The sequence below is a fragment of the Tiliqua scincoides genome, chromosome 4, assembly GCF_035046505.1.
Source record: "Tiliqua scincoides isolate rTilSci1 chromosome 4, rTilSci1.hap2, whole genome shotgun sequence".
NCBI classification, from domain to species: Eukaryota; Metazoa; Chordata; class Lepidosauria; order Squamata; family Scincidae; genus Tiliqua; species Tiliqua scincoides.
The window spans coordinates 48,400,776-48,420,757 of record NC_089824.1 but is presented as its reverse complement, the minus strand read 5'-3'; the positions used below and the strand labels follow the sequence as shown (position 1 = coordinate 48,420,757).

The following is a 19,982-nucleotide window of genomic DNA, read 5'->3' as shown; positions in this document are numbered from 1 at the left end:
GGAGTTGTGTTCTTTCTCATCTGATCTCCATTCAGATGTATGTTTTTAGCAAATTGAATTTGGATGCAACTGGGAGGGAGGGGGGAAGAAAAAAAACCTTTAAGAAATAAAACAGTCTTACAGAAATACATTTACCTGTAGGTGATGTCCAAGGAGGTCCTCAGATCTTTAGGGACTGGCTCTTCCTTTGTGCAATAGACATTACAGATGAGATCATGGATACAGTGAACATTCTAATTCCAGACAGTATCAAAACCCCTGCTTATTTGGTGGTGCCTTTCTTTATACTATCACTATTATTCTAAAAGGAATATTGCCCCAGTATGAAAGTCAGATTTCAAAGCACAAGTAGAGTTATAGCCATCATCTGATCAACAGTAGTTAATTCTTTTTATAGATGCGGAATTTAATTACTTAATTTGAAGCATTTTTGCCACGTGGTGGTGATATTTTACTCTTTAGTTACCCAGTCATGGTGCTCTAGGATGAACAAGAACCGCTGGCAGAAAGTTCAGTAAAAGGATATAGGCCAGCCTGCATTTGGTTCTTATATAATATCTATTTATTTGCTAAAGTTAGTCAAAGAGAATGGTCACAACATTGACAGATGTGAACATGAGCAGTACTGCACTCAGGGTGCAATCCTGACAGGTAGATGGGCCGGCACAAGTCCCTTGAGCCAGCCCATCATTGTCGTAAAAGTGTAAAGCACTTTTTCACTGACTTAAGATCAAGGAGGCTGATGCATGGATGTGTGCCAGCCTCCAAACTCGGGCTCAAACCTTGTTAGGTCGGTGCAACGGTAAGCCTGCAGGAGGAGGGCAGGCAGTGGGCAAGTCCATGGGTGGGTGTCGGTTGAGGGGACAAGGCCACAATTTGGCACTTATACTGGATCCTATCCCTGTTCCCGGGCAGCCCAGGGCAGCTCTGGGCTGCTTGGATCTGCACGATCTCTTTAGGTGGCACAGATCCAAATAGCCCCACTGAGGCTGCTGTAGCTTTACCTGAGATAAGGGAAAGTGATTTCCCTTGCCCCGGGCTAAGACACTTTTGACCCCAACTTCTTGTTGGACACGGGGCAGGCCAGCTGGCCTCCACATTCCAGTGCAAGTTAGGATTTGGCTGTGAATGGGTCAGAGCAAGAGCTAGAGGTGTTTGTTTTTGTGGATAACTAAATAAAAACAACAAACATCACATTTTCATTGTAGTAAAAATATAAAACACCACTTTTTTCAAACACTTCTATCCATAGGTAAAGAGTAAAGAAACTGGAATTGTGTATTCCGTTGTGAATAAAAACACAAAACACCACATTTTGCATTTTACTTTGACTATTATTTAAAAATATAACACCATTTTCAAATATCAATAGCTTGTCCTACACAGATTTCTGCCCACTGGTAGTGGCCAGAAGTAAATCACAAGCAGGCCATGCTGTCAACATGAAACTCTTGTAGTGAACTCAGTATACGTTAGTTTTTAGCAAATGTGCAGTATAGCAGAGGGTGTATTTTGGCTATCAGGGCTATTCCATTCTAATGGATGAGTTCCAGTGATGAGCTAGTGAAGTTCATTTTCTTTTTCTCTCAAACTTGGACCTTGCAGTCATGTTATCACAGAAAGATCAATCACAAAAGGCACAAAGAAAAAGAAAATATTAAAAGTGCTATAGTAATGTTCTGGTTTTATTTTTAGAAAATTGGCATAGAACCAGCTTTACAGCTCTTTCTCAAGGACATTGTCTGAGTGTGATTCTTTCCAGAAACAGCAGGTTCTTTTTTTTCAGTTCCCTTGGTCCCATACCCAAGCTGTTTATAGCTTCAAAAGTTGAGAACAGCACCTTGAAAGGAACTTAGAAAGGAACAGGTAACCAGTGTGGATTGAATAGCACTGGAGTAACTTGCTCCAAGGGATTGATCTGGCAGCCAAATTTTGCACCACTTGAAGTTTCAGAATGCTTTTTAATTGCATTCCCAATGAAATGTGTTACTGTACTCCAACATGGAGGTAACTAGACCAGAAGTAATTGTGGCAAGGTCCAACCTTTTCAGGAAAATATGCAGCTGGCATATCAACCACAGCTTGTAAACAACACTCTCTGACACCATTACCTGAGTTTCCAAAAACAGCACCAAATCAAAGCTGATCCTTCAGAAAGAATGCAACCCCACCAGGAGCAAGAGATATATTTCATCTTCTACTTGATATACTTGAGATATAGTCAAGTAACCAGAATCTCAAGGTCCACCAACCAACCGCAACACTGTCTTGTCTAAATTTCAGTTTAATTCAGTTTTACCTAATCCAAAGGCCAAAGAATGGAGCACCATCTTTTGGAACTGGCCCTCTAGAAATGAGCAAATGAAAAATGGTGCCCCCACATCCATCCCCCATAAGGAGGTCAGAATGATACCATAGTTGATGGTGTTGAAACCTGCTGTGTTGAAAGCTGTTGTGTGAAGTCAAGGAGAATCAATAGGGTCATGCTTCCCAAGTTCAACTTTCCAGAGTGCAATATCACTGCATTCTCTGTAAGTAGAGATCAGTGTGAAAACTGGTGCTCTAAGTTTTACCACAGTTTGAAGTCAAGTTAGAAATAGGACCTTTTTGGTGGTGTCTCCTGGTTTGGTTGATGGAATTTCATCCTTAGAAGTAGATTTCATTCTACATTGAAAAGAGCTCTTCTCTGTAATTACTGAAAAAAATATAATTCAGTGGTTCCAAACATTTTCACACCACAGCCCACCTTGTTGTCCTCCATGGTGGGTCGTGACACAGTGCACTCTATTGCACTGCAAAGTACTACTAGAAACATCTGGAGGCTGCTTCTGGGTCATGCTGGGCCTGCAACCCACTCCATTGGGCTCCAAGGCCCCACAATTCCTTGCGGAAGCAAACTGAAAGTTGCAGAAGCAAATCAGAAGTTATGGCTGCAAACTGGAAGTTGCTTCAGGTTGCTTTCACAGGGCATTCTGTGCCCATGGAAACCAATGGAGTGAGTTGTGGGCCCAGCGCGACCCAGAAGCTGCCTCTGGAGGCTTCCAGTAATGCTTTGCAGTGTGACAGACAGCATTATGTTGTGACCACTGCACATCAGATCACGACCCACCAGTGGGTTGTGACCCACAGTTTGGGAAATGCTGATATAGTGTATTATAATGACTGCTACTTTTATAGTTCTTTATCAAGCTGATTTAAGAATATTTCACACAAGAGCAACTGATTTTGACTCATATCCCCAATGGAAAAGCTGAATAGATTGCTGCCAGCATGGCTTTTTTCCCATGGCTCTACCATGTTTTGCATGCCAGTTAGGCCAGATAATCAGAAATATTTTCATTTCAGTTCGCATTGGACTCCAGGGAAATTTGGCTTCTTTCATGTTTTAAAGCAGTAACTAGTCTGGTTTACAGTGAACAAATTCTGAACAGAAAGCTTGTGGGCTATTTTTTTTTTCTTCTGGAAAAATAGATCTTTTCTTCAGTTTCACCCCACACAACATAGTGTTCTAATGTAGGCTTCATTGCACTGCAATCTTTTTGATTTTCCAAAGTGCAGGTTTTATGGAAGTCTGAGTTTATTGTTATGAAAGCTGTATTTGGGAATAAACGGCCATTCACATGTTAAATTGTACCTGGGCATTCCACTCAATGTCAGTACAGTGAAAATGGGTTGCTGATCTGCAAACATGACTCCAGGTAAAATTATTTGGAAATGTGTACAGGGTGGCCACAGAGTCCCTATGCAGTTGTAAATGGCTTCAATCCCAAATCCACACAATTTCATGCCTAGGGACTCTGTGGCCACCCTGTTCAGACATTCTATATTTGGGTATAGCATGGTGTGTGAACAGCTCTTATGTCCCACTGAGTAAGCATGCATAGGATTAGAGTGAAAACTTACTGTTTTCTTAGAGAAAAGCATGGATTGTTTTAGTTGGAGATAAAGCTTATGTTTTAAGGAGCAGGTATGAACTCCAGCAGGACCAATACAACTTCATGTTGCAAATGCAAATCACAATTCTGATCCTTGATCTTTCTGATATTATCAATTTTGAAATAAGTTTCATAAATGCTCAATTTATGGGGGCCAAGGAGTCTTCCTGTACAGTTGTTTTTGGAGAATGCCACAAGTAGTGGACTTAAGGTAGATACTCATACAAATAAAATAGAACAAAATGTTTTTTATTGCCATGCTCACCATTGACCATCATATTTAAACTTGACATGAAAAAGCCAGACAGGTTTAATTTGAACAAGGAGTCACCTTGTGGATAGTCCACTTCTGTAGTTGACATAATAGATTTGGAGCACATTGTTAGATGGTATGAGGTTATCAACTGGTAGGGGTCTGAGGGACAAATGGATCCTCTGACAGATCCTCTGCGTAAGCAAATTGGCAGTGATCCTTTGCTTTTATGAACATCTGACCTGCCTTATACCAAGTCAGACCATTAATACATCATGGTCAGTATTGTCTCCACTGATGGGTAGCAACTATGCAGAGCTTCAGACAGGACTCTTTATAAACCAGATAAAGGATAGGAGAAAGTTGCTTCAGGGGCTATGGCTAGCCCATGGGTCCAACCCTCTCCAGCACAGTAACAAGTGGAACACAAAAGACTCTGCTTGAGTCAGAGTCTATTTAAAGGAATTAAATGAGCTGATATGGGGTTACTTGTACCTTTATATCTGTATCAATGTTTTTGAACAGTGTATGACATACTGTGGCTCCTCAGGTTTTACAAGCATGTAGAAAATGCAAATCACACCTGTTAAGAGTAAAGTCTACCATGAATTTGCAGGAAGATGCAGGAATTTGTAGGCTGATGGGGATGGGACTGTAGCTCTGTAGTAGAACACATACCTTGCACACAAAAGGTTCCAGGTTCAATCCCTTGCATTTCTAAGTAGTACTGAAACCCTGGATAACTGTTGCCATTAGTGTAGTAGATGGTGCTGATCTAGATGGACCAGTGGTCTGACTTTAGCAGAAGGTAGCTTCTTCTGTTCATCAATGAATTATCACTCAAGTCATGCACCATAACTAGCATGTTTGAAGAACATTACTCCCAGTAGGCCAGTCCACCCTGATAATCATGTTCCCTTGGCAAGTTTCACTCCTCTGCCTTCATTTCTTTAGCTACCTCTCCCCGCAATCCCATCATAGAGACTGGAAGCACAAGCCTAGGCATGTCTACTCAAAAGTAAATCCCATTGCGTTCAGTAGCATTTATTCCCTGGTAAGTGTGTATAGAATTGAGGTCTTACTTACTGTCTCCCTTTCTGGCAAATAAAGACTGATTTCTTAGCAAGCAGGGCTCTGTGGCACGAATGTTTCATTCTCCTGCCAGCTTTGGTTAGGAAGTTGGGTGATTGACCCTGCAGACTCAAGTGGCATAACATAACACTTCAAAGAGTAAGCAGTGATGCTTTCTTAAGATGAACATTGATAAACTATCATTAACACATTGCAGAGCAGCCTATCCGGTAGCTTAATTCAGGTGAATTCTGGTTTTATGCAAAGCTACACACATAACTTCAGTACAAAATGTTTACACTGATCCATCTGCTCCATCTTAAAAGCAGAAGGCATCATTAGATATATTGAAGTATCTGGCACGAAGTTGTTAGCTATGACCCATATGCGATTACAAGAGCAATCTGCTTTTTATACACCTAATTTCTGCTTCTTTGTTGAGCTATCGGATCATATTTCTTCTATGGACTGCTGTGCATCAGCTAACTGACAAAGTCCATACAACTGTTTCCTTTCCTTTCGACTCAGGTTAAGAACTTACTGGATATGAGCGTTCTGGCCTTCATTCCAGCCATTTTCCTTGGAGTCCTTGGAGGCCTTTTAGGAGCTTTCTTTGTCTTCCTGAATATAAAGATTAATAAATTACGGCTGGGGTTCTTCAGCACAATCCCAAAAGCATCCCTCAGAAAAACAGCCAAACTCTTAGAAGCTGTGCTGGTTCTTGTAAGTATTTTTAGGGGTGATTGGTTGAGTGGTCCAAAGTTGCATTTATATTGGATTTGAGAAGAGTGAAGGCCTGAGCCTCAATAAGAAAGGGTGAATAGGCAATGGCCCCATTTGAGGCGGTAGCCTCTGGTGATGAATTGACAAAGGGCACCCACCACCAGCACCATTGCTGCTCTTGCTCCCTGGCTTCAAAAAGGAAGAGGGGAGTGGAGCAGAACAGGAAGAGGAGAGTACTGAGCTAAAGTAGCATAGATGCTTGCCGGTTGCTCTGAACTCATTAGGTGGCCTCAGGTAAGCCATTCCCTCTCAGCCTCACCTCCTGAGCTGCAATATGGGGATAATAATTTATAAACCAACCCTAACCAACTTTCCAGTGCCAATGTAGCCACAATGCAGCCTTGAGATAAGGCAATAATTTTCAGCCATTGTACTACGGCACATTGGTGTGCTGCAAATTGACTGAAGGTGTGCCACGGGAATTTGGGGGAGGATTATATATTAGTAGGGTCATTGGTGAACGTGAGCCTCCCAGCTGGCAGAGTAGCATGCCTTGTCAAATGTCCTAAAACTGACAGTGTGCTTTGACTGTTTTAGTGCCTTCTCAGGGTGCTGTGAGATGAAAAACCTTAAAAATCGCTTGAGGAGGTTTCCCTGACTGCCCCCTCATCACAGAATGCAGCATACACCCTGTTGCGATGGCTGCATCAGTGCTGGAAAGTTGGTTAGGACTGGGCTGTTAATTTCATTTAAGTATGAATTACTGCACAGGATTGTTATAAGAATTATATCCATAGGTGTGATACTTTTATTGATTCATGATAATCAATAATAGTGATGATAATAAATGCACTAAATGATAATAGTGCTTTCAGCGCTCAGAAATCATGCTACTGATGGAATGATGATAGACTGTACATATATTCAATGTTTCTCCTTTTTGCATTTCTTTTAATGTTCAGGTTTTAACTGTTACTTCTACAGTTTACTTGCCATATTTCTTTCTCTGCACTCCAATCAAGTTGCCACCAATGCCTGAGCATGCCCTTAAGTCTGAGAAGTAAGTTATGAAAGAGAGGGATAGATTTTTGTGTTCTCTAAGGGTTGCTGACTTTATATTGCTTCTACAGTTTGTGAATTGGTCCCTTTGTTTGCAAAGCTTTTCTGGAGTTCCATATGACTTCAGAGACTGCTTGTGCATAATGCTTGTGCCACAGGCTTGCTTGATTGTGGGACCATAGGAAATGAAAAGTCATGTGTACATACTTCAGATATGTTTCCTATTTGAAACATTAGAATAAGTTTCTATCACAGAAGTCTTTCTGAATGATATAACAGAATTACAGAGCCATATTGTTATAAGGCTGGCAAGAGTTCACAAAAATAATCTAGTTAAGTAAATCTCAAATGACATGTCTAGAGTTATTGAGCTACAGGGCCTTTTGTGACTGGATTGTTATTCTTAGAGACACAAAGGCCTAAAAAAAGAGAGATTTTTAGAGGGCTTGATCTGCTTCTGGGTCAATTGGTGGAGGTTAACAACTGGGTACTGTACAAAAACAAGCATTCACCATATATCTTGTGTACTGCCTTGTAAAGAGACATGTCCAGAAGGCTTCAGAAAGCAAAGGCTGTGTGAGAAATCTGGAGAAACAGTTTCAGTTTTGTGGCAGAAGCCTGTATGAGTGGTCTGTAATCTCCTCAGGGGCCTGAACAATCCTAGGTCCAGAGGGATCTAAAAGTTGTGGCTGTTTTTTGTTCACCAATCTAACTAAGCCTTTATGCACTAGACTAGGCTATTCCAGTGAATTATTAGAAATAAATATTTTAGTTATTAGAAAAGGGTAATTGTGTGCTGCTGTTTTCTCATATCCAATATTTTGGTGACAATGTGAGATATGTAACTGCTACAGAAGTGCCCTGAAATGATTTTACCAGTTCTTTCACATGTTCTTTACCAGTTCTTTCACATGGCCTTATTCTGAGGACTTCTGCGCTTGCCTCTTAATGAGAACACAATACTACCTCCTCCTATTCCATGAAGTTCAGCTCCAGTCTTTAAGACACAAAATACTTGTTGTTAAAATTTAGCTCACAAAACAGTTTAGTATCACAAAGTATCACAAAATTAGCTCACAAAGCAGCAAAATAAATCAGTTGTGGCCTAAAAGCAGCAGGAACTAAATAAGCATCAATGTTAGAGCTATCTGATCGAAAATAAGTATTTTGTAGTAGCACTGGATATTCCATTCATGAACCTAATATTTATTTTCTTTTTTGATTTTCAAGTATAAGTCAGTTCAGGTGGCAAATTTCACAATATAATTGTCCACTGGCAGCATTGCATGTTGGGTCGGATGCTGAGAAATATTTCAACCAAACTTTTAATGAAGGTAAATAAAAAAATTTAACTAGAAATACAGAATAGTATTTTTAATTGCTTTTTTTCCAAGGAAACATTTTTTTCAGAGTACATTTAGTTTGTTTCCTGATCAGGATCTAAGAACACATAAGAACACATCTTAAAACATAACTTTTGCTGCATCCTTCTACATGTTTGCCCTGGAGTAAGCCCCATTAAACTCAGTGCGGCATATTACTATGTAGATACGCTAAGGATGATCTGCCAGAGACATCTGCAAACATAACACGCTAGAGCAGGGGTGTCAAACTCATTTCATACAGACGGCCAAAATTAGCATTCAGGGCTCCTGCTGAGGGCCGGAAGTGACGTCATTAAGAAGAAAGTAACATCATTAAGCAGCTAATAGCCAGAAGCCAGACCTTGTTCTCATATAGCAGGGGTGTCCAAAGTTATTGGCTGGAGGGCCACATCATCTCTCTGACACTGTGTCAGGGGGCCGGGGGAAAAAAAAGAATTAATTTACATTTAAAATTTGAATAAATTTACATACGTTTACATAAATGAATATATTAAAGATGAACTTATATGAATGAATGAAGGTCTTGCAATAGCTCAAGGCCTATAAAAGGCCTTGCACAAAGCAAGGCTGACCTTTCCTTTGCTGCCACTGCTGCATCACAGACATGAAACAGCAAGCAGTGGAGGGAACCCTTATCCCACAGCTCACGCGAGAGGTCAAACAGTCGCCCTCATGCTGAGAGCAGTTGCGTTGGGCCAGTGCAGTCTCCAGCAAATCTCCAGAGGCTCATTGGAGACTGGGGGCTCCCTGAGGGCTGCATTGAGAAGCCTCAAGGGCTGCATGTGGCCCCAGGGCCGGGGTTTGGACACCCCTGACATATAGAAACTCATTAACTGCAAAGGACAGAAGAGAAAATATGCAAATCTTGATCATATTTCAAGATTTGGGAAAGCCCAATTTTCAAGTGAACTGCCATTTCAGCAGTAACGCCTTAGCAGCTGAGAGCCTGAGGGCCAGATAAAAAGCTTCTGGGGGCCACATCCTGCCCCTGAACCTTATGTTTGACAGCCCTGCGCTAGAGTAACCTTTCCCAAAGTGTGGGTTACAAGCCCATGTGAGGCAGGTCATGTACTGTGCCCTCCCACCCGCCCTTGCATCCGAATGGCTCCAAATTGGAGCCATTCTAGAAACATTGGATGGCCCCAGAGGCTTCTTCTGGGTCATACCAGGCTGGTGATCCACTCTACTAGCCTTCATGGGCATTAGAATGGCCCGCATAAGCCTCCACAAGCCACTCCTGGTTTTCGAATACGACTTTGTTTGCCTCCGGAAACCAGAAGTGGCTTTCAGAGGTTTCTGTGGGCCATTCTGGCCTTCAGAGGCCAGTAGAGTGAGTCACTGGCTCAGCGCAACACTGAAGAGGCCTCCTTGGCAGTACCAGAAGCATTGCAACCCACTGTGGAGGACGAGGTAAGTGGTGGCACTGTTAAGATTGGGAACCACAGCTTTAGAAAAGAGACCCCTGATCTCTCAAGTAAATCAGATTCATTCCAACTGTACCATGCTGTATTGCTGTTCAGTTCCCAATAGATGACCTTTGTGCACACCCATGTGTAGGATATTGACCAAAAGACTTACAGCCCAATCCTGAGCTGCCCGGAGCGCCCAGGCTCAGCGGCACCAAAAAGGGCTGCCGCCAAATCCTGCGCCTTCCGTGCTACCGCGGGAGGCTCCTCAAGAGAAGGGGACATTCGTCCCCTTCCCCCGAGTAAGGTTAGCTTGAACCTGCTATAGTGGGGATTAAACCAAAGAAAAGAAATTTCATTTTTACATCATGAACCCTTCTCTGTGTTCCCTTTTTCACTCATTTGAAGCTGCTGCCCTCTTGGCTGAGAATGGTATGAAAGGAATCATGTACTTATTCAGACGTGGGACCCATGAAGAATTTGGATATGCCTCTCTTTTTACAGCACTGGTATTTTACTTCCTGTTGTCCTGCTTAACAGCAGGCTCTGCTGTGGCCAGTGGTTTGGTTATACCTATGTTGTAAGTATTGCAAATATTTTGTATTACTTTAACAGCCCAATTTTATTGGGGCTGTACACTGGCAGAATGTGCATTCAACCAGTGTAGATTGCCTTATGGCAGTTGTAAAAGACACTCTGGCAGTGCACAAAGTCGCATGCTGTAGGAGTGCCAGTGGAGAGGCTGGAGCAGCCTCTCATGTGCTGGCAGATCATCACAGGCCCACCAATAAAGGTAGGGTAGCAGGGGAGGGTGGGATAAGCTGGCAACGGGGAGCAGAGGGAGGGCCACATGGAACAGCAGAAGGGATGGTCCCCCACAGAAAGGCTGGTTTGCTGCTTGCAGCAAGACTGCCCCACCTTCCATTATATGGAGACAGAATGTCACATGACGGGCTGGATTTGCACTAGTAAAAGTGCAGTACTAAAAAAACGCACATCTTCCCTGAGCAGTGTCCTCACTTTTGCCTTTTCTTCTCCAGGTATATAGGAGCATTATATGGCAGGATTGTTGGTTTGATACTGGTTTCCATGTTTGGGATTCAGACTGATGAGTGGGGCGCATGGATTGACCCAGGACTGTTTGCTGCAGTTGGAGCAGCTTCTTTTTTCAGTGGCGTTTCAAGACTCACTATCTCCCTTACTGTGATCATGGTATGTATTTTGGATATTAAGCTGGTGTGTAAGCAGAGTTGTTTGGTCAACAGTCATCATGATATTGTTAAAGAGACTGAAGGAGCGTTTTGATGTAGAGGCCTGAGTGTGGCATTGAGGAGGTGCACAGAGATGCTGAAGCAGATTGTCCTGAAGAAAGGAGCTCTGCTAATGCTGGTTCTAAACTGAGTCTTGAAGACTGCCTTGCTACTTTTTTTTTTGGCAGCCTGACCTGAGGATGACTTGCAACTATTTTTGATTTCTTATCAGTGTTCTTAAAGAAGCTGCCTCTGCCCAAGCTCATTGGCAATAGTGTTCTGTGGAACCTAGGGGGCAGTACTGGGGCCTGGTTTGTGCTTGTCATGTTTCCCCTGTACTCAAGAGTGGTTCTTGAGCCCAAACTACATGTACAGTAAGAAGCAGGTTTAAAACAGAGAGCACCTCTTCTTGTTTAAAACAAACACAGACTACTGCTGGGGGATGGGAGATGCAATCTGAATTGTGGCTAGCACTGGCATAGCTAGAGGGGGGCAGGGCACGAAGTTTTGCAGGGAGCCTCCCCACAGCATGCAAGCAGCCCCTCCCTCTCCTCTTGGGAGCCATTCCCCTCCGTTTTGCCCCCCCCAGTGGCTCCAAAGACAAGGGGAGGTGATGCTTGCACTCTGCAGTGAGGCTAAACAGAGGTGAATGACTCCCGAGGGGGAGGGGCTGCTTGCACGCTGCGGGGAGGCTCCCTGCAAAACTTATTCCCCCCTCTAGCTACACCAGTGGTAGCTAGTGAAGGGAGTGTGTGGTGGTCGTGGGGTAATGTTTTCTGCTGTACCATTTTCCTGCTGAAAATTGCCTCCTTATGTACTGCTTTGAGGAAAACGCTTGCCTTCCAGGGATTTTTGGCAGGAACATAGCATGGAAAAAATGTTAAATCCCCCTCCCAGTGTGCCATGGTATTGCCTCCCTGTGGTTAGTTTTTGACAAGGAGAGGCACTTCCTATATACACCTAACTCCATTGATGGGCTTAACATAACATCTAGTTTGGTCCTTGGGCAAAGAAGACTTCTTTGCCTTCTGGGTCCTTAGGGCCAATGGCCACCTTTCACCTTCTGAGGCAGACCCAGCAGCAGTCCCCAGACTAACTCAGATGCGGTCCTGGTCTTGAAACCTGAATGTAATTCTAATAAATAAGTAGTGCGAAGCAGCCTTATGCAAACATAACATTTGAAATTATTTATCTGTAAGGACCACACTGTTGAGGCAGCAGCAACTTCCAAATAATGAATTGCTTTTAATCATAGCAATTAAATTTGCAATATTCTCAGGTAATAGAATATAGCATTATTTAAAACTGGATTTATACAAGACTGATGAGAGTAGGGTTCTCTCAGAATTTTTGAGGCAAATTAAACCCTCTTCTCAATCTCACCTCTGTTGGAGTAAAATGTGATCTTGGGGGGGGATTTTTTTTCTTCTCTGAACATTTTCCACTCTCTGTGTGGAAAACCTGCATTCAGCACAATTTACTTGTAATAAAAAGGTCAGAAACAGTACAGCTTCCACAGACCCTGAGGCTTTGAGACCAAATAACTAGTACAGAAAATCATGGCAGCATGAAAAAAAACAGTTGAGGAGATGCAGGGCTCATGATTGTGGCTGCCCTGCAATGCACTCATAATTCCCCTAGGTGGCATGATAGAACTCTTATCTGCCTTTCCCCCCTTCACCAGGAAACTATTTCAGTTCAGGTCCATCCAATGTCAACCACGGCATCATTTGAGGAAATATTCTTTTTTTGAGGTGAAAAAGGACTTGGATGTGATAATGCAAAAACAGTTAAAAGGTTGTGGACTCAAACCATAAAATGTACATATTTTTTCTTATATTGTCTGAGAGGTTCCAAAAGCATTTTAGAATGTTTGCTTTGGCTTTCTGCGCAGTCTTCCATTTGGAAAGAGTTATGCAGGGGTAGTGAACAGGTTACTGTTGAAAATAGCAGACCCCACAGACTTTTGCCCACCACTTCATTCTTGACTGCTGACCTTTTCGATGTTGACATTTGACCGCCATCCTTTGCTTTTTATGGAAAATACTAGATCGGGTGAGATTTATCCTGGTTTGCCAGCAACCAGTTCAAATCCTGTGTTGTAATAAACACAGAGTAAGATGTGCTCAAGCCCAGTAGACTTAAATTTAGCTCCATATTGGATTGTATTCTGTGTATGAGGAGTACATGTGTTAAGAGGTTACTCTGCTGAGCTAAAAACATAGGTCCAAGTATTTGCCCTAGTCTTCTTTTTAGTAGTTATTATTTTGGAGCATGTTTATTTATTATACAGTATGTGCATCCTGCCTTCAATAATGTATTATGCATTCTCAGATCATGTCTTGATTGCATCTTTTATAGTTGTGTCAGGACCTAGGAGAGGGGGGTAAAGGGGGTAATTTGTACCTGGGCCCAGGGTCAGAAAGGGGACCCAGCAGCCAAAGGTGGGGGCCCAGAAATTTACTGGGATCTGACATTTTCCAATCTCATCCAGACTCACTGCTAACGTGGGATGCTGGGGCACAAGACAATGACTACTGCCACAAGCCATACACACCAGGCCCAGGAATGCATATATTCCTTAACAGTGTCACATCTGGGAGGAACTAACTAACCAGGAAGAAGTGTATAGGAGCTCAGTGACATAGCTGCGGAACTGCAGCTACCACAGAAGTTCATTTTGGTGTACGCAGGACACTTTCCACTCTAGTGTGAGCCTAATACTAATCTCCTGCAATGATTTTCTGTATTTGAAAGATATTAGAGAAACTTGGGAATGTGTTTGGTTTTCTGTATTACTGTATCTAGCTGCCAACGCCGGGCAGGTAGGTAGACCTGAGCTCTGCATTGGGAAGACAGTAGACCTGGACTCCAAGGACTATTCTGGCTGTTGCCACTTTCCCCTGTTTTAATAATAATAATAATAATACAGGCATTTATATACTGCCTTTCTTGGTTGTCAGATTTCTCCTCAGACTTTAATTCAAGGTGGTTTATGTAGGTAGGCTGTTCTAAATCCCCATAGGGATTTTTACAATTGAAGAAAGGTTCTGTCTTTCAAGAACTGCACAACATTTCAGATGGATCTTTTATGGTCTGTTATTACTTTCTGGCCTCCAGATTTCTCCCACGCAGGCTGACAAGCAGCTCCTTCATCTCTCCAAGAGCAGGTGGAATAACTCGGCTGGGCTTGTCAGCTGCTTCAAGGTCTCGCCATTCACGGTGCCGGTGGACTCGAACTGGCGACCTTCGGATGTTATCTTCAGGCAAATGGAGGCTCAACCCTCTAGACCAGACCTCCTGCCCATTCCTGCTCATTTTACCCCCATTCCTACCCCCCCCACTCTGTTTCATCCCCTCCCTCTTTGAGAAGGGGCCCAAAAGAAACTTTGCACCCCCTGATAAAATTCCTCTCGGAGACCCAGGTTGTGTTCCTTTGGATATTACCAGGCAGACAGATATTTTAAAAAAGATTAAACAGAGAAATTGTTCAGAATCCCAAACAGATCCATTAGGAGAGTCCAAAACAGATCCATGCCTTAGGAAAGTACATGAGGTGCTGATTGGCTTATTTGTTACATTTAGGTTCTGTCTTTCTTCCAGAAAGCTCATGTGCTGGGGGGCTTGTGGCTGTGCAGTAGCAGTGTCATTGTGAGAACTTGTGTCTCCATCTATACGTGCCGCAATGGCACTCTTGCAACTACAGCAGGTCTGCGTGTTTTACAAACAGCAGCACTCTTTGTAAGTGAAATCTGCACACTGCACATGGACCTAGCAGCCAAGGTGCTTGGGTGGGGTTCCTGTAAATGTGAACCAGCTTGTGGGTGACTGAAAATCACATCTGAAAATTGGATCACAACCAAATACAACAGAGGCAGAAAGCTTTATATTTGAGGACTGGAAACTTCACATGTTCAATTTCTCCATGTTGCTCAACTGTTAAAAGTGTCAGGAAAGTCAAACCTGAGGGGCAGTTATTTGAGAAGGAAAAGAGATGGGAAAGACATGCATTTGTGGACAGGTTGCTATCATTCCCTGATACTGGCTTCTAGGATTTGGACACAAGGATGCTTTACATTCTGAGGTGGACTCAGCTGGATTGCTAGTAAACACTTTTTGGATTAGAAAGTTCCTGTGCCATGAATCAGTGATTGGATGCATCTTGTAAGACCATTGCTTTTCTGACAATATATCTAGAGCTCTCAAGACATACTCACAGAGACAGGAGTAGTTCACTGGGAAGATACAGACACCCTCTTCTCTTTTTATACTTAGGCATTAAGCTAAAGTTGTAGTCAGGTTTCCAGAGCTGAAAGGCTGACAGTTCACAAAGTTCTAGAAGAGGGGTGCCCAAACCCTGGCACCACATGCGGCCCTCGAGGCCTCTCAATGCGGCCCTCAGGGAGCCCCCACTCTCCAATGAGTCTCTGGCCCTCCAAAGATTTGTTGGAGCCCGCACCGCAACTGCTCTCAGTGTGAGGGCAACTGTTTGACCCCTCGTGTGAGCTGTGGGATGAGGGCTCCCTCCACTGCTTGCTGTTTCACATCTGTGTTGCAGCAGTGGCAGCAAAGGAAAAGTCAGCCTTGCTTTGTACAAGACCTTTTATAGGCCTTGAGCTATTGCAAAACTTCATTCATTCATACAAGTTCATCTTTAATATATTCATTTATGTAAACTTATGTACATTTATTCAAACTTTAAATGTAAATTAGTTCTTTTTTTCCTCAGCCCCCGACAGTGTCAGAGAGATTATGTGGCCCTCCTGCCAAAAACTTTGGACACGCCTGTTCTAGAATGACGATTTAAAAGCCGCTTCAAAGCATAAATGCAAAGTAGCACAAGCATTGGCAGTTAGCATTGGAAATTTGGGTGCTTACATGTGAATGTTTTTGGCTGTAGAACAACTGACAATGTGTTCATCTATGATTTTATGACTAGTACAAAATTTAAAAAATAAAACAGAATGCAGAGCAACCACACACTACCAAACAAAGTCAAACAGGCTTGTTGCTTGCTCTTTCATTCACCACAAAGGGAGAATGGAGTCATAAAAATGATCCAGTTGACACTGAAATAAAATTTCCCAAATATTGAAGGCATCTTTTGTGGGAATTAGATGCATTCAGTGGGGAAGTCTCCAACTCTAGGGAGGTCATTTTCTAGGAAGATGGCAGGCCAGGGGGTGAGCAAAATCATCCCTGCACAGGTTATTTCTCCTCTTTTTGGCAGGGTTGGATTCCTCTGCATGTATTTCTAGCTTCTCTTCTTCTCCTTCAATTCTGCACGTTAACTTATTCAGTGATAATTTGCCTGTGCATCAGGATGCATGAAGAACACCGACTTCCATTATCTACCAATGTCTTCTGTCTCTTTTAAAAATCCCACTGCACCCTTGGTGTGCTAGGTATGATGCACAGACAAGGTGCTATCACTGCTCAGAGAACCTACAGTATGCAGTAGACAGAGAGGATAAAGATGGAGGAGAAAGATTGACAAGCCTTTAAGGTGGCAGTGGTGAGGCAAAGTGAAACTAGGGGTCTTTAGGAGAGGGGTAAAGGAGAAATGGTTTGGAAAACAGGGTGGAGGGGATTGTTCCAGGCACAGGGTGCAGCATGGCAGAAACCATGAAGAAAAAGAGCAGGAGGAAGGATCAAGCAACCTAGATATTTGTGTAGAAGAGAAAGAGAAATATGTTAAAATGAGATTATGCTGAGAGATGCATTGAAGAGCTTTCAAATTAGGAGGTAAAAAGCTGAGTACTGAGTACTGAGTACTGAGTACTGTGCTGAGTACAGTGCACAGTCAAGGAGAGGCGAGCAACGCACCAGTCCAATGACTTAAGGGGAGGAGTGATGTCAGCGTAATCATGCAGGGCCAAATCCTAAGGCATGCGTGTTGGCTCACTACCGGTGCGCTTGGTTGCAAACAAGCCCTAATGCACGTCTGCGGGCCCTAGCGCTGGTGCTAGCTCAGTGCTGGCTGGTGCTGGGCTAGCACCGGTGGAGCACTGGACCTCCACCACTCAGCGGTCACTCAGACCACCGAGCAGCGGTGATGTAGGTGGGGGCATGGGGGGAGGTGGGGAGGAGGCATTCCTGGGTGAGGGAAGGCGAAGGGAGGGTGGGGATAAGGCAGGGAGGGAGTGGGCTACCCAACACAGAGGCTCTTCATTCTACACTGACCTTCAGGTCTTTGTAGAATCGAGTAGCCCCATTGCGGGCCTAAGTTTATCCAGGGGAAGGGGACAAAAGTCCCCTTCTCCCAAGGAGGAGGTAGCGGCTGCCTGGCGTGCACTGGATGCAACGGCAGCCATTTTTGGCACTGCTGCAGCCCCGCGCACCAGGCAGCTCAGGATTGGGCTGCCTGTCTGATGCAGATCATCAATATGGGGAGCTCTTTACTAAGTCGAAAAATTTCAGTGTTGCCCTTCTTTACGTGGGCACCATTTTCAGTTTGGTACCAGCACTAACCTCCTTAGGTTTCTCAGATGTTTTCAGTATCAACTGTGCAGATCAAGTATGTGTTATGCTGGAGAACACTCTAGGTGTCAAGTAATTGCAAACATCTAAGTCTGAGAAGCCACCAATCTTCAGTATATTGCAAGAATATTACTGAAGAGAAGATGTCACTCAAAGGTTTTGCTAGCTATGAACATGTTTTGACTTGAAGTGGTGAATAAGATACAAGTAGAAGCAGAGTATCAATGGTGATCTAGCGAAACCAGGAACTTCACCTAGTGTCACAAATATATTTATACTATGTCAAGAACAGATAAAACTGTCATTGGGAGAAGTCATGTATTTTGTTGCTCTTGGATAGAGCATGACTTCAGTTTTTTTGTGTCATGGCTGGAGCACAACCTTGCTGGCATTTCCTCTTGGGAAAGGAAAATAAATATCTAAAAGGTTTCCATCTGCTGTAAAAAGCTGAAACATCTGTTGGCGTCATTAAGTGCTTTTCTGGCTGTGTTCAGCTCACACCAGCAGCAACTTCAAAGTGGAAGTCTTCTGTTTCCACAACTGAGCAAGCAAAAAAAAAAAAAAAAATGATTACATGGAGGAGTGCACCTATTTACCTGTCTGTTAAACTCCTTGGCACAGAACTCCCCAGTGTTATACTGCTGTACCAGCCTTTATGTTCGATATGCTAGGATTTAGTTACATTTGCCAGGATGAATATGACCATTGAAACATTGTGAATTCTATATTCTATCAAATGCTGATTTTTCCAGCAGATGGAACTGCATCAGTATAATTCAGACCTTCAGGACATCAGGCCTGTGGATTGATTGCAGCCCCTTGGGAGAATTCCAGATACTCATTATGGAACCCATTTCCTGCCTCTTTGTGGTAGTGTCTTAACCCTATCTGAGAGTGGGAATGGGTGAATGCTAGCATCACAATGTCTGCATTGCTCTCTTTTTCCATGAAAAATAATCTCTCATCAGAACACATGCTGTGGCTCTCAGAGAGAAAAGGGGATCAAGAGAGAACGGGTTAAAAAGAAAACAGGGAATTAAAATAGCAAACATGATTTTCCCCATTAATATAGCAATGTGGCCCTCTAGAGTTAGCAAAAAACTATAAAAACCTCAGAATGCTTGGAGCTACACAGACCTGGTACAAATCATCTTTGCAAAGTCGGTGTAACAGTCTGACATGGTTGGACGAATGCAGTAAGGGAGCAGCCACTATCTCCTAAATGAGGCAGGCAGCTGTTCTGTTTCAAGGGACATTCATGTATACCACAAGTCACTTGCCTTCTTATGAATGTAAATAGAAATGGTGCCCTTTTTGCCTTTGCCTTTATGAAGTACAAAATATGCTTTTTGCACCAGATGATTTTACTTTTAAGTGGATTTTTTTCTACCATGAAATCAAATAAAAAAAGATCCTTGCTAAAAGTCTGCTGCATCAGCAGGTCCAGCTCTAATGAGGTTCCATTTTGACTATCCTTTTCAAAACTGAAAGCCAAACCATGAAACAGGTTAACCACAGTGTGGCTGAGAAATGGGGCCAGGACTTTTATCAGTAGTTTTACGTAAAAGGCATCATTTGAGTTTCCTGGGCAGCTGCCCACTCCCTTTGATGTGCCATGCCCTGTTGATGCTCTTAATGAAATGCATAAGTATGTGTTATGTAATAAAACAGAAATAATAGGAAGGGGGCCAGTGGGCTGTAATGATGTGGAAGCCTTGGAGGTGGAGCACTTTGGGATGTGCAGGAAAGTTCCATGAGTGACTCAAAGGAAATGTTGTTTTTTAAAAGGCTCTAAAGCATTTCACTAATCATGCAATTATATATGAGGTAAGTAGGCAAAACTTATTTGCTGATTAATAAATCTATCTATTAACAGGATTTCTCCACAGCCCATTAGCAATGTTGGCCTTACAGCTGCTGCAGGAATCCTAAAGTCAACCTGTCTTTAGCATGCCTCGTTAACTCCATAAGATCTGAATTAAGTAAGGCAGCAAAAGCAAGCATAGCCTGCAAAGCTTCCTTTATGATCAGCTGCTAAGTACGCACTACAATGGATATGATTTAAAGAAAGAGAATTAGTATGTATTGACTGTATTGTTCCCTTGTTTCCCCCCTTTTTCTTCCCATCCATATTTGAATTATTGTTCTTGTAAGTGTTTTCCTCCTCATTTTCAATTTATTTTTTTCTCATCTCTTCCTTCTAAACACGTTTCGTTTCCACATAAGGTTTGGTGAAGGTTATAGCGAGGTGAAGGTGAAGGTTATAGCTATAGCGAGTTTAAGAAGCAAGTGATTTGCGGGGAAGCGGGGGTCGTTTCAGATTATCATTTTTTAGAGCAGCTGTCACCCTTTTGCTGCATGAGATCCAGGTGTTTTTCCTCAAGAAAATTCTTCTATTTAGGGATGGTACATTTTTCCAG

At 42.9% G+C, this 19,982-nt stretch overlaps 1 protein-coding gene across 1 annotated transcript in view; it reads left to right on the top strand.

The window, feature by feature from the left end:
- Positions 1-19,982, top strand: part of LOC136647459 (chloride channel protein C-like) — an 82,349-nt gene that overhangs the window by 16,022 nt on the left and 46,345 nt on the right. Inside the window, exons 7-11 of the mRNA XM_066623011.1 lie at positions 5,788-5,982; positions 6,945-7,042; positions 8,272-8,375; positions 10,241-10,412; positions 10,873-11,044. Of these exons, the coding sequence (XP_066479108.1) occupies positions 5,788-5,982; positions 6,945-7,042; positions 8,272-8,375; positions 10,241-10,412; positions 10,873-11,044 (741 nt within the window). The remainder of the gene's footprint in view (positions 1-5,787; positions 5,983-6,944; positions 7,043-8,271; positions 8,376-10,240; positions 10,413-10,872; positions 11,045-19,982) is intronic.